This window comes from Dromaius novaehollandiae, chromosome 2 (genome assembly GCF_036370855.1).
Source record: "Dromaius novaehollandiae isolate bDroNov1 chromosome 2, bDroNov1.hap1, whole genome shotgun sequence".
Classification (NCBI taxonomy): Eukaryota; Metazoa; Chordata; class Aves; order Casuariiformes; family Dromaiidae; genus Dromaius; species Dromaius novaehollandiae.
The window spans coordinates 128,638,830-128,653,217 of NC_088099.1; the positions used below are offsets into that span (position 1 = coordinate 128,638,830).

Consider the following 14,388-nt stretch of genomic DNA (forward strand, 5'->3'; position numbering starts at 1 on the left):
CTGTGTGTGACTGTGGACAGAATAAAAGTTGTCCATGAAAAATAACATCTCTGACAAGTACTGTTTTAGTGTATTGAAATATGAGATCCCCCAGTTTAAGCTTGCAGTAAGTAAGACTATTTGCATTTTTTTGGACATGAAATTACAAAATGTCAGAACATCTCAGAACGCCTCAGAGAGACAAAATGTCTGTTATCACACATAAAATCAGGATTACTTAGTCTTATGTATGTAAGAGACTCTTACTTCAGTATTTAATTTTGCTTATCTTTCATGTTCAATTATTTCCTAGATTTGAAAATTATGGCATTTACGTTGTGATGTTCTGGGAAATCTTGAGGACTTTGATTCGGATTGCTGTTGTTTTCTTTTTCCTGATACTGGCCTTTGGACTTAGTTTCTTTGTCCTTTTGGGTTCACAGGTTAGTTGCATGACATAGTTAATTTTTTATAATTATAGTTATTACTCTTTAATCAAGAATCTCAAAGGAGAGGTTATTTACAAATCTTGTAGTTCTGCTTTTTTCTTGATTTTTTTTTTAATTCTTTTTGCAGCAAACGTATAGCACACCTCTGCTTTCTGTAATGAAGACATTTGCGATGATGCTGGGAGACATTAATTATCATGATGCATTCCTTGATCCGTTACTAAGCAGTGAATTGCCATATCCATTTCTGAGTTACACAGTTCTCATTATCTTTACCTTACTTATTCCAATCCTTCTTATGAACCTGCTAGTAAGTAAACTACTTATTAATATATAACAGTGGTTAGGCACAGATTTATACACACTATTAGTATATAGAATAGCTTAATGCACGTTTGTGACGTTTGTTAATTAACAAATTAATATTTTCAGTAAGTTATTTAAATTGCCTTTCCTGTGTCTCATTTTTCTTCCTCTATACTGTTCTAAGTATTTATCCTTAGTTAACTGTTGCAGAGTTAATCTTGTATATCTTTAGGGAATAACTGGGATGGAATTTGTTCAGCTGCAAGGAAAGGCAAGCAAGAAAGTCTTTCCTGTCTCCTGCGTGCATCTCTAGAGTAGACAGGAACATGGCCCTCTTCCTCTCTATCAGAGGAGAGAAAAAGATTATTTTGGGTTAATGGAAAGGTGCACAAAAAGCAGAAGAAAGTATTTTTATTCTTTCCTGAGGCACAGTCCCTCTGGTGTCTCCTATATCACTCTTGCTTTACCCTGTCCCTAGAAGAAACATGAGACCTGAGACTTTGCAGGACTCTGGAGTGATTTTGAACCAACATTTTCTAACTTTGCTCTAACTTCGTGTCAGAGAAGGATCCACACCTCCCTTGCCCTGGTTTCTGCAGGAAAAAAAATCCGTGGTTGAATTGGAGCTGCCATATTTTGTTATGAGATCCTGATAGAAATAATTGGGAAACCATGACTTTGAGCGGTACTTTGGTAAATTCCTGCCCCACAGGCTAGACATAGCCTCAGTTCTGTAACTGTTCACTGTATTTTGTCATCAGACCCTAGCACTGACAATGACAAAAAAGCAAAGACCCACATCTTTATTGTACTGGCTTAATCTGTCAGCAGTGTTGTTAAAGAAATGAGGCTGAAGCAAATCAAAAGAATCAGAAAACTCAGTAATAGAGAAAAAGGGGAAAAATGTATAATTCATCTTCAGCCATATTCCATTGAACAGCAATTTTGGTATGAAATGAGGTTTTTATATGAGCTGGGCAATGAAAACCAAACAATTCAGGTTTTTTAGAATCTGTAGTATTCTTCTGATCCTATTCCATCTGAGGTCAACATATTATTTACTCTTAACATAGCAGCAATAATGAAGAACCATGAAGAATGGATGTTATTTTTGACAGTTGTTTAAGAGAAGTCTTTAATGTATTAAGAATAGACAGATAGGTAGTTGACATTAAAAAAACTTACTAGGTTTCTTGATACGGATTTTTCAAATATGCAAAGAGAGATGTTTCCAGATTCAAGTGAAACAAAACAAATTTACCTTGAGTCATTTTGGATTCAAATGTGAATAAGAAATAAAAATAAAGTCACAGACTTTGAAAAAAATAGTTATTGTAATATTTCTTTGATCCTGTTATGTATTTTTAGATTGGTTTGGCTGTTGGGGACATAGCCGAAGTGCAAAAATATGCAGCGCTTAAAAGGATTGCAATGCAGGTAAGTAGCATACCATAGGAACGACAGCTATAGGAAGTAGATATCATTGTTTGAACACCATCCAGATAGTTATTTTAGCATTAACATCATAACCTGCTTAACATCGTTCTTCACATCTCTGTAAAACAGATTGGCGAACATGGGCTTCCTATTCTAAATCTCATTTTCAGTCATGTGAGTCACTTAAAGGAATTATTTTTAATAAGCAAATGCACTTTTAAGGAACTTTGAAGAGTCAGTTCAATGATTCTCAAAAGAAGCTAATATAATGTTTGAAATAGGAGGGTTGCCTTTTAAACAGAGAATTTATGCAGTGGGGAAAATGTCAAAGTGCATAGAAATCAGGACACTAAATCCGTTGCAATCTGCTGGAGGCTTACCTTGGTCTGTGTACTGAGGAGACACTCTGCAATGCCAAGGATAACTGAGGAACTTAGGGTCATATTTCTAAATATATTTAGATACTTAAAGTTGCATATAGATGCCCAACAGTATTTCTGTTGAAACCAGAAGAATTTAGTAACATATATACTTTAAAAAACTGTGTATATCTTAGATATTTTCAAATTAGCTTTTGCAAATGTAGTCCTATGGCTTACATACTAGGACTAGGGCCAGTAACATGAGTTCATAGAGTTTTCATTTTAAGAAACTGTAAATTTGCAGTATAGCTTTGACAGGGGTTTTTTTTCCATGTGAATTGTACATCAAGCTTGACTTTCACAACTGGAAGTACACAAAATATACAGCTGTTAAGTGAAAAATAAAGATTACTTCTCATCAGCATAGTTTGAGAAAGTATCTGTCCATATAATACCTTGAAGCTCTGCTTGCTGATGCAGGGAGTGGCATTGCATGTGTTCCCTGATGGCTCTGGTTTTTCTAGGAAGTTTCAGTGCCTACCTAGTGCCTGAGCAGAAGGGAGAGATGTAAGCAGAGACAGAATGCCCAAGGACAACATCGGCTCAGAAATAACTTCTCTCGGTTGATAGTCACATAATTTAAAATTGTGTGTTGAACTGGCTTACTTCAAGTGTATTTAAAGGATTCCCCTTTAGCATAAAACTGCCTCCCAAGAGGTATTTCTTTGGCTAGAGATACAAATGACTAAAGCAGAGGTGTAAGGGCAATTCTTGAGGCAGTTCGTATTTTTCACCTGTTGAGGTATTTCTTGGCCAACAGAATGTTCAGGAAAGACTGTATCTTGCAACATCAGACAGTACTATGAAATCTTTACTAAGCATGAGCATGGGACCTTTTACAGATTTGACAGAATGATGGTTGTCTGAAATAGGGTTGTACTTTGTATCTTGTTCTTTTAAAGTAATAGATATATCTTCTCAGTATTTCTATAATAATTTGAGAATGAATGGAAGGGTAGCATCACCTGAAAAGGCACTCATATATAAAACACGCTTGTTCTACCCATTGGATAACTGTTCTTACAGGCTTTCCATAGGCGTCTTAATTTCTAGAGGCTCTCTCATAACTTAGTGAAAGGACATAGCACAATTAGAGATAGAATGATCACTCTCTTTCCCATTATTGGTTGATTTCAATTTCCGTGGATATGATGTGGATATGATAACATTATGGACTGAACATTTCTGCCCTGTAGCTCTATACTACAACCTACATACTAAACATATTCAAGCGATTATATAAGAGCTAACTCACTTTTGGGATCAGTTTAGTTATAAGAGTTGTGGAATAATTATCCCTGCTAAGAAACTCCCTACTGCTGTGATGAGAGACTGTCTCATGTCTGAGCTGGATTGTTCAAACATTATACCATGGTTTGCAGTGTAGATATCCTCTGAGACTTGAAATCTAGAAATAGAATTTTGAATGTAGTGACATGATGGTTATTTTCATATGATAATGTGTTTTTATCCAAAGAGAATATATCGCACTCTAAATGGAAAATATGTTTAGGTCAATCTTCACACAAACTTAGAGAAGAAGCTACCATTTTGGTTCTTAAGTCGGGTGGACCAGGAATCAATCACCGTATATCCCAACAGGCCAAGATACTGTGGATTTATGGTAAGATGAGAAATCTTAGACCAAGGAATTCTTACTAAAATGTAATATGTTAGACTTGTGTTTTGTACACACTCAGATTGCTAGGAATATTGTGTTAGTCAGAATCAGACATAAACTTACATCAGTGGAAGAATGATTAGATGTTGAACTGTCCTCTGTGAAAATGATAAATAAGTTTCAGTGCAGCATGATTTGTTCAAATAGAGTGTGAGTTTTAAGGGATCTGTGGTTTTATTAGGAGGCATAAACTAAAAAAGTTACTCAGATTGAACATGTAACTACTGCTTTTTGACGTTTGTTCTGTTATTTCTTTACTTTTCATTTTTTATTCTTGTTGGTAGACTGAATTTTCTGGTTAAACACATTTTGCAAAGGAAATCTTTAATACAATAAAAATAACTTTATAACAGAAACTGCTTTCAACTTTAACACCAGAGTGGAGACTGTTACCATTTACCTATTTGGGATTTTTAATGTATTGGCAAACTATAATACCTGATTTCAATTTGGTTCACCATGTTTCGTTTAGAGTGTGTTCCAGTATTGCTTTGGCTGTGAGGACTCTGCCACAGATGCGCAGAGCACAGATACAACTTTAGAATTGGAAGTTCTGAAGCAGAAATACAGGTATTCATTGTGTTATTTTATTACTGTATTAATAGGTAGGGCCAATATTGCAAAGATATTCCTATTTAACAAGTGTTGTAAGACTGCATGTTGTACGTAAAAAGTAAAATTAAATGTACCTGTAGCCTTTAAATAAGCTCCATCGCTACAGTAACTTAGTTCTTGATATTTTGTAATGTATTTTGAAATACTTGTGTGTTTTTTATCCCAAGGCAGAAAAAGAGCGTGGGCTTATTTGCTCATTAAAGTGAACTAAACTAAATGACAAAAGGCACTTTTATTTCAGAATTAGAGGTTTTCATATGGAGCTGTTCAAGACTTATTTTAAACTTACAATTAAAGTAATTCCAATTGGTTTGCAAATATACACAATCTGTAATTGACTTTCCAGAGGTCAGATGGGGAAATCTGCTTCAGATTGATTTCCCAGAAATGGACTGCTGGCCTGACAAACAAATCACCTGTTTCCCAAAGCCTTGGAAGGAATTATCTGTACTTATTTTCCCTACTCATCAGTATATCCATAGGAATGGTTTCAGAAATATTTTATTATATTGCCAGTATATTTGAATTGTTGGAGTTCAAAACTGAAGCTAGTGACAGTCCGCCCTGAGCGTATACTCATTTTTTTGCCTTGTATGAATGCTAGCTAGTTGCTGGAATATTTTAATTCTTATGCTTTTCACATATTTTAAAATATATTTACTTGTTTGTTAACTACATAAGATTAAACTGTACTTTAGAGAACCTTTTCAGTAGCTATAAATGTTCTCATGCTTCAATTTTGTGAGATGAGACACTCTGAAAAGTAGATTTTGAAAAAGCCTTGTTGATAATTTCATGAAGAGAAATTGCTAGATTTGTCTCTTGCTAGAGACATTTCCCACTTCTTTAATTGTTTCTTAAAAGATAACAAAAAGAGTATGTATATTGTCTTCTGTAGGCCTGATGTAGGCCTCTTTTTTTATATGAATTGCAAATATTCTCCAGAGAATATTCTTTATTAGCAGAAAAGTGAAGCTGATGAGTCTCAGGTGTTTTGCACCTGTAATTTTAATGACTAAAATGTCCTTTGGAACCAAATGACAAAGCCTGCTATATGCATATTTTTTCTTTTGTTTTAGGCTTAAAGATATTTCAACACTATTGGAAAAACAGCACGACCTCATTAAACTGATTATACAAAAAATGGAGATAGTGTCAGAGGCTGAGGATGAAGACAGCAATGATTTATTTCAGCACAAGTTTAGGAAAAGGCAGTTAGAACACAGGAATAGTAAATGGGATACAGTATTAAAAGCTGTTAAAACAAATGTGCCTAACCCAAGCACAGAAAAGAACAATAGCTTCTTCTAGACATGGGTATGACATCATGCTGTATTATTGTTTTATTTTGTTTTGTTTTGGGGTCACTTCTCCTGATGTCTGTGCATATGTTAATGTGATACATCATGTGTTCAAGTATAGAAATAGGGCCTGATCCAAAAAAAGGATGTCGATGTCCAAAGCAGTATTTAAGCAGACTGAAGATACCTGCATCCAAAACTGTGATCCTAAAAATGGCTGCCTAATCATGAAAGTGCCTAACTCACCAGATGCCAGTCTTGCTGTCCTGACAGTTCCCTAGGCTTCTGTCTAAATCTGTTCTGGATTTGGCCCTAATACTCTTAGTTATGTATTTAATTACATTGTTTTCTTTTACAAATATTTTTATCAGAAATTCAAACTCTAATTCATCTAGTATTCTGACCTTTGAGAGAGCCAATAGGTTTTATATAGCGTTAAGAAAAAGTGAGAAACTAAACTGACAGGCTGCTTGGGGAGTTTTGCTGAGTAAGGACTGCAGGATCAGGCCTGAAAAGTAAGAAATAAATAAAAGATTGTGAAAATGTAATGTTAATAGAAGGACCTTTTTCTGCTGTGGATAACTATATGCAATTCCTGGAGGAGTTGTTTGGACTAGCATGCATATAGCAATGATAGAATGACATGCTAATGTTAAGTCATTTACAGCTTACTCTTCGTTATGCTGCTGCTGTGTTTTTGGCCTTCCTAATATCCTGAGAACTGACCTTGCTGCTTTAATCTGCACTTTCGTTCTGTTATTTACTTACTGGATATTCAGTGCATTATGTAATATACAGTAATATATGAAATGTAGAAATAAACATGAATTAACCAGTGTTGAAGTACTTAAGTATATTTGTTTTAAAAATAGTGCTAATAAAATAATAATGACTATATGTGGTTGTAATGTTCTGTGGTCTGCCTTTGAATTCAGACTTTTTTTTTAAGCACTTAATATACTTTAATTCTTCACATAAAGAATAGCTATGATTCCTATTTAGTTAAAAGTAGAGTTATTCATATAACACAGAACTTGTCCAGTCCTCACAAAGCACAGGAAGATGCACTGTTGATTTGTGAGACTTGTACTTTAAAATTGCTGTGAAAGACATTGTGTTCGGTAGGGAAGGTGCTCTCTCATTTGATTGCTTTATCTCAGTTTTGATATTTTTTAATCTTTGCCTAGTATAATAAAGATAGAGAAGGAGGCAGGTTTTCTTTTTTTTTTTCTATTGTACTGGGCTTACTAAGGTGAACAGCTGCTTAATATCTATTGTCAGAGGCATCTGTAGAGATTCAGGAGGTCTTTGGAGTTTGTTTCTCTTCACTAACAAGAGAACAATATCTTGTTATCTCGTCAATATCTTTGAATTCTGTGGCATAAATCTACACCAACTACAACTGAAGATGTTTGCTGTTAAATCTGAAGTTCCGTTCTGGTTTCACCGCCAAAAAACTCAATAGGCATTTTGCATTAAAATGTGACTGGATAAAATTAGTCTTGAATAGGCTAAGGCAGAAAATAAGTACTTGCCTGCTCCATGCAGACAGAAAGATGAGACATGGACATTAGCATTGCTGTATCACTGTGTCCAAAGGTGTATTCAAAGGAGCCCCACAGTCTTCCTCCTGAAGTCTGCCTCCTAACTACTTTCTAACTGTGCTGTTGAGATCTGGGGTGTCCCATCCTTCTCACATGCCCAAATTGGAAAGAAATCCGGTGCATAGATAGGGAAGCTAGGGAAGCATAACAGTGTGCTTCAGTGTTTTCTGGACAACTGAGGAATGAGGAAACTGTGGTGTAAAGCATGCTGCGGCTGCCCCACAGTCTACAGAGGGAGCAACTGTGTGCTGCAGGTCAGGGTCAAGTCTCATATGAGTGAAATGGAGAGCGAGATGGTAAGCAGAGTTAGAATGAAGAAAATAAAATCTGAACTACTGTTCAGATTACTGAAGAAGTAGTTACTTCAAATTACTGAAGAACTACTAAAAAAGTAAAATCTGAATTACTCATCTAAATTGCTCTGTGGCCTCTAAACTCAAGTATATTTCTGTGAAAAAGCTAATCAGGTTTTCTGCTCTACTGTACATCTGCAGCTCCCTCTGTCAGTGGAAATAAGGATGCCCAAGATATCAAGGCCAAATTTGAAAAACGCAGGTCTTAATTCTTAAAGCCAGAAAAGTCATTTGAAATTCCTGACAATCTGTACAATTAACACTAGATGGCAGTGAATGATAACATTTTTTGATGAGTAAATTGAGCCTTAAATGCACAGTTTTAAGTGAATAGGAACAACAGCATGTTTACAGCTGAAGCAAAGTAGTCATCATTTGCAGTTTTAAGGTTTGAGCCTCTCGAGCCTCTCTAAGCAGAACTCGGAGGCATTTATGCTCAGCAGCCTCTCGAGATAGGGACTCAACCTTTTCTGAGCTTTTAACTTAAAATTTGAGAAATATTTTCTATTTTTTGTTCTTAAGCTTAGCTGCTCTCATTCATTTAGCAGCTTCATTATGGTGGAAAGTATGGATAAGCATATCCATCCTTCCCACATACGCATCCAAAGCTGACCATAAAGCCACTGCATAGTCTGGCTGCATGGAGGACCATTTGATGGCAATTGTTATCAAATTCCCAGATCTCCAAGTGGTTTGGTTGTATTTTATTTTATTTACTGTGACTTAACTATATCAAGTTCACAGCCTGTTAAAATTTATAACAACTGCTCTTCTACAAATCAGAGTGACCACACAGCTTGGAAATCCAGTGTGGTTTTAAATCCTAATATTGGCTCATGATTAGAAAACAAATGCACATCATTGCATACAGAAGTGATTTTGGTAATGCAAGCTTTTCTGACATAAGAAACTGCACAGAGTATCACAATACTGTTTAAAAAGGCAAACATATCCATTTAACTGATTAAATCATTCACACTTTTATAATGTGACAACCATTATTTAAGTTCATCTATAGTATTTTTAAGTGTCTTGGTTTTAGGAAAAATTACCAAATATACATTGTTTATTTGGGTACTTTGCACACAAATAGGTGGTTGGATAGGCATTAAGATCTATCAGTGCATTGTTTTAGGTAGTTTCTGCTGGTTTTGGTACATGCTTACAGGCTGCCAAGGCCATCAGGACAGGCTGGCAGAAAAATGGTCATTTCTGTTCTGGTGACAGTAGGGCTATACAAAACAAGGGTACTGGGAAGGTTTATGGTGGTTGGGTTATCCAGGCCACCTGTTAATTCTGTCATCTTTGGGTGCGTGCAGAGCAGAACCAAATTGTCCATTCCTGGAAGAAAAAACAGGTTTAAGAAAGATGTTTCTTGCAGTTTAAGGTAACAGGCATTAAAGATGCAGGTTTAGTGCCTGGCCTTGAAGCTTCATAAAGGGACAATTCTCAGCAGATATAGAAATAACAGTGGATAGAAAACTTTTTAACCACCAGGATGCTAATTAATATGCAAACTAAGGAAAACAATTTTGGTTAACAGTTTTTATACAGAACATTTTTTTTAGTGAGCTAATACCAGTATTTGATTGGATATTTAATTTTCTGTGGAAATCCTCAGACTGTGATTATTTAATTGCTGTGTGATAGTTAGAAAAACCTGATAGAGTCTGAGAAGCATAGAACCTAAGAAACAATACATATATCATTAGGAACACAAATCCCAGTTATTTAAAAATTGTGTAGACTGAGGTGAAGAGACTGGGCCATTTCACTGATCACTAGAACCAATCCTGTTGGATATCTCCATATTAAGTAAATGAGTGTGTCGTCATGTGCATTTTTAAAATGGCAAATAAGAATTAATGTAGATAGATTCAACTGAAATTAATTCTGTAGCTATGAATATAATGTCATCTACAAACTGTGACTGGTGCGTTTATCTGTACCCAGTCTTTATCACCCACTTCAGTTTAGCAAGTATGAATACTCAATGCTAACAGGATCTGTAACATGTACTTTCACATATATGTAATTCTTCCTTTACTTCGCTGTTTTCTATTCAAATTATTCTTCATATGTTCACAGTTTAAATGCCCTAATAGTCTTTCCTAAAATACCCAAAATACCAAAAGCATTTCCGTGACTTCACTATAGCTGACTGAAGAGGAAGTTAAGCCATGCATAGTATAATCAATACTGTAATTATTAATCTACATGGAACAGAACAGAAAGCAGAATATATGGAAATACCACCTACTCTCCGTTCAGGGTACAAAGAGCTCTGTAGGCACATGTTATCATTTCCAATTAATATATCCTCCTCTCACTCTCCACTGTGTATCAGGTATTTCTGATCGTGAAGGTAAATATTCTAGCTCATTTCCTGCTGCTCAGCAGCCTTGGCAATGTTTTCCTCCTCAAAGCAAGCAACAAAATGGGTCAGGCTGTGGCCTTACCTCCTTCCAGCAAACCCAGGACTGGGATATGCTGAATCTCTTTGTCAATGTCCCGAGTGTCCCCAAAAGAGTCCTTGCTGGGACAGGGGGGTGGTGTCTCTACATGTGTGACACAGGAAAGTCAGAGTTTAAGGCAAGAAATGCTTGCTGTTACTGTATGATTTGGCTGTCGGAAACAAGTTGGGATTGCTCTATGGGGAAGATTTCTGGGGGAGTCAGATAGTAGTCAGTCTGCTGTCTGTGCAGCGTTAGCAACAAAGCAGTGGTTGCTGAAACCCAGAGTCCAGAGGTCTGGCTTCCTAGTGAATGCATCAGACATTTGCTAAGAATGGCAGACTAGCAAAATACTTTGCCCATGTGAATTAAAATCAGCTGGAGCAATAAAATGCTTCCTTATGAGAAAACCTGAAGTGCCCTCATTTGAAACAGACTAGAGTGAGACTATTTTAGGACATAAAAACATAATAGGAAATATCCTGCTTCAGACTGAATAGTGTATATAGTTGTGTCCTTTATGTAATCTAACACTACTGGAAAAAATACAGAGCCACACTACAAGCAAACCACAGTCCTTTTTTGACTTTTGTTTTGTCTCTAAAGAAATACGCAGCCTTGCATTCTCCTTACTCTATTGTGTAGCATCATTTTCTTACCTGTAACATTCTGCAAATAAGGCTTTTTAGAATGTTTCAAAGCAAAATGTAGCTCTTTCTGAGCTGCAGACAGTACCTGCTATATGGAAAACTGGTTTACAGATGAGTAGGGGAACAGAAGAGTAGAGAAGGAAAAAAACCCTGAAATCAGCCAGTAAGGATTTTAAAACTTCAGTGGCTACATGTATTAAGGAAGAATCTGTGTGAACAGTGATGGTCATCCTAACCATTCAGTTTTTCTTTTGTACAAAAGATGAAATGCTCATAAGCAGAGTGCACAGATAGAGAAAGAACAGGAGGTGAGCGAGCATTCTTAATCCTTATTGACAATCCAAGAAAAGAAACCAGAACCAAAATTTTCCGTTAGATTAATGCCCCTTTACACCTCGCTGTCCATGCAAGGAATCATTTAGGCTGCAGCATAGAATACATCAATTGTAAGACCTCTTTATGTCGATAGACTGATAGAGGGGGGTCTTACTGTGAATGGGAATGAGATCCACGTTGTCCATAATGAATGGAGACGGAGAGGAATGTAGCAAACCTCACCTTGGAAACTTGCTGAAAGCAGGAGAGTGTTTTTGAGATTTAATTTTAAAATGAATGAGAAGCTAAAAAAGATGACAAAGGATATGAAAAAATCATTGATTCTTAAAAGTAGCATTTTCAGAGCAGTACAAAGATACTTCAGCTGGGTGGTGCCAAGCTATAAATCAGTGCTAGCTTTTGAAGTGCAAGAGTGTCCGCTGCACCATATTTCTAGTTCTAGGGTTGGTCTGTGCACAGGCAACTCAAGCGTGTCTGAACCCATTACATAAACATGTTGGCATCCTATAGTTTAGAAAGAAAAGAGTCAGTAAATCCAACAAAGATGGTGTCACAATAATCAAGAGAGAAGGTGCTTCAGGTACTTGAACAAGGAACTCAAGTGGGGAGAAATCTCAGCAAAGAAAAGAAATCAAGATAGCAAGTAATGTACATGGTGGAAAGTAACGCATTTTAGGTTATATGGTTGGGAATCACAGCTTCAACAGCAGGGCAAAGCTGTTCATTTCAGAAATGAGTAATAGCTACTCATTTCATTAATATTCATAATTGTTAATAATATTTATTTAACCAGAGAGATGATTGCAGTCTAAAATCAGTCAGTATCAGGAAGCTGAGGACTGACAAGAACAGAAAGTTCAAACAGGCTGGTAACCTGGAAAAAAAGGGAGAGAACCTGGGAGTGACCCACGCATTAGTATAACCACTAAAAAAGACTGAAAGCCCCAAGACTTCATTAACCCAGTCTGAGTACCCCAGTGGTGTTCAAAGAAATGAGAAATTCAGCTACATTCAACCATATGAAATCTAGAACAGGGAGAGTTACTATCATTTAAGCTTTCAAAAACAGAAAGCGTGTTTCTCAACTCGGTCTTAATGATAATTCCTGGAGCTAGCAATGCCCACTGGAACGATTCAGGGAGGAAGGGTGGACGCGGTGCTGAGATAGGTTGGCATAATGGACTTCAGAATAGTTTCTCCTTGCTTGAGTTGATTCACTTTCTGCATTTTAACATTAAACATGCACTCTCTGAATTTTAACATTTACTGGCATACTTTCCCAGTGTCTGTGAGAATTATAATTGTACTAAATGAGTGAAAGTAGAAGTTATCATTGGAATTGTTACTGTGTGATGAGGAAAGGAGTTTGTGTATTTCAAAGGATTTGATCTACCTCATTTCAGCTTGAAGGTTGTGTCCAAATCTGTGTATGAAGAACTGAAGTATGGCAGCTTCACTCTAATGAGGTGAAGGGGTCCTCAAGGCAAGGGGTAGTGACATTTTCCTAGTCTGAAATGGTTTGTATAAAAAATAGAGTGTTTGAGAGTGAAGGAAATAGTTTGCATTAGTAAAAATAAGGTGCTGTTGTTTAACACTCAATCAAAGGGCTATTTCAGGTATTTTAATGGATGAACTGTAACTTTTATTGGGTTTTGTCTTTTGGGGACTTTCTGGTCAGAAAATGTAAGTTTGCTTTATTTTTAACTCTTGATTTCCTGGTTTTCCACGTTGAGGCCTATATGACCAGAGAATATAAGATTGTTCATCAGATTTGTGTCTTTTCTCTTCTTTTTTCATGTGTACTTTTTAAAAAAGATTTATTGATGTCCTTAAAGGTGCTACTTGCGCTCCCCAACTCTATAGTCATTGGCAAAGTCACTTCTACCCATTGGCAGAGATTTTAGTGGCCTTCATGAGCAGTACACATGGTTTGCGTTGCAGTCCTCTCAGCCTTGCACCATCTCACTTCTCTGCTTACCCCATGCATCCCAATTTTTTCTCACTAGCCAAGCTCCCTGGCAGGAGGCAGTTTGGGATCTAAGGTTTGGGCTGGTCCCCTCACGTATAAGCCTCCAAATACTGCTTTGACCCTTTGTCAGTGATTCCTCAGGACTGTTCATCACTGACCCCTGCACCATGCTTTGAGCCTCTTTTCCCACTGCATCTGCTGTGGGAACACCCGTTCCAGCTGCCTTCAGCACCCACCAGGCCTCTGCTGAGCTACAAGAATAAATATAGTTAAAAAGGCTGGGTAACTCCTCTAAGCACCCAAACTGCTTGCAAGCAAGGATTATCAACAAATTTCAAATAAGTCATCAGAGAAGAAGAAATTCAAAGTTCATGGGAAAGGATAAAGTTGAACTTATGTCTTCAGCTTGGGTAGAATACTCAGAAAAGGTATAGCTGCCTTTTTTGTTGTCCCGAGAGCAAGATAGGTAATGGTTACATACATAAATTTTATTTTAGATCAAAGCTGTGAAGTAGAGCAATCTTGCAATCTAGAACTTCAGGCTGCTCTAGTAGGATCGTGCCCTCACATATCCATGATGATGACAGCATTATAGTATTTTATATCTCTCATATTACTACTCGACTGAGGTAATAAAAGGAGGAAGGAAATCACCTTCCTTTTGAAAAAAGTCAACATCTCTCTTCTAGATCACCATGGAAGCAAAGCATCCAATTTTGTACATGGAATCTATATATAAGATGCCTCCTATAAAATTACTAGAAGAGACAGTCTGTGTTTGTGTTTAAGATGCATCTTCCTGGGAGTGTAATGAAGAGTAACCAAACAAAATA

General features: G+C 36.6%; 1 protein-coding gene across 1 annotated transcript in view; it reads left to right on the plus strand.

Annotated features, from left to right (window-relative positions):
• TRPA1 (transient receptor potential cation channel subfamily A member 1) overlaps positions 1-7,068 on the plus strand; it is a 37,499-nt gene extending 30,431 nt beyond the window's left edge. The window contains exons 22-27 of the mRNA XM_026115147.2: positions 293-422; positions 556-738; positions 2,103-2,171; positions 4,107-4,217; positions 4,747-4,844; positions 5,969-7,068. Coding sequence (XP_025970932.1) covers positions 293-422; positions 556-738; positions 2,103-2,171; positions 4,107-4,217; positions 4,747-4,844; positions 5,969-6,200 — 823 coding nt within the window. The 3' untranslated portion in view covers positions 6,201-7,068. The remainder of the gene's footprint in view (positions 1-292; positions 423-555; positions 739-2,102; positions 2,172-4,106; positions 4,218-4,746; positions 4,845-5,968) is intronic.
• Positions 7,069-14,388: the final 7,320 nt, after the last annotated feature.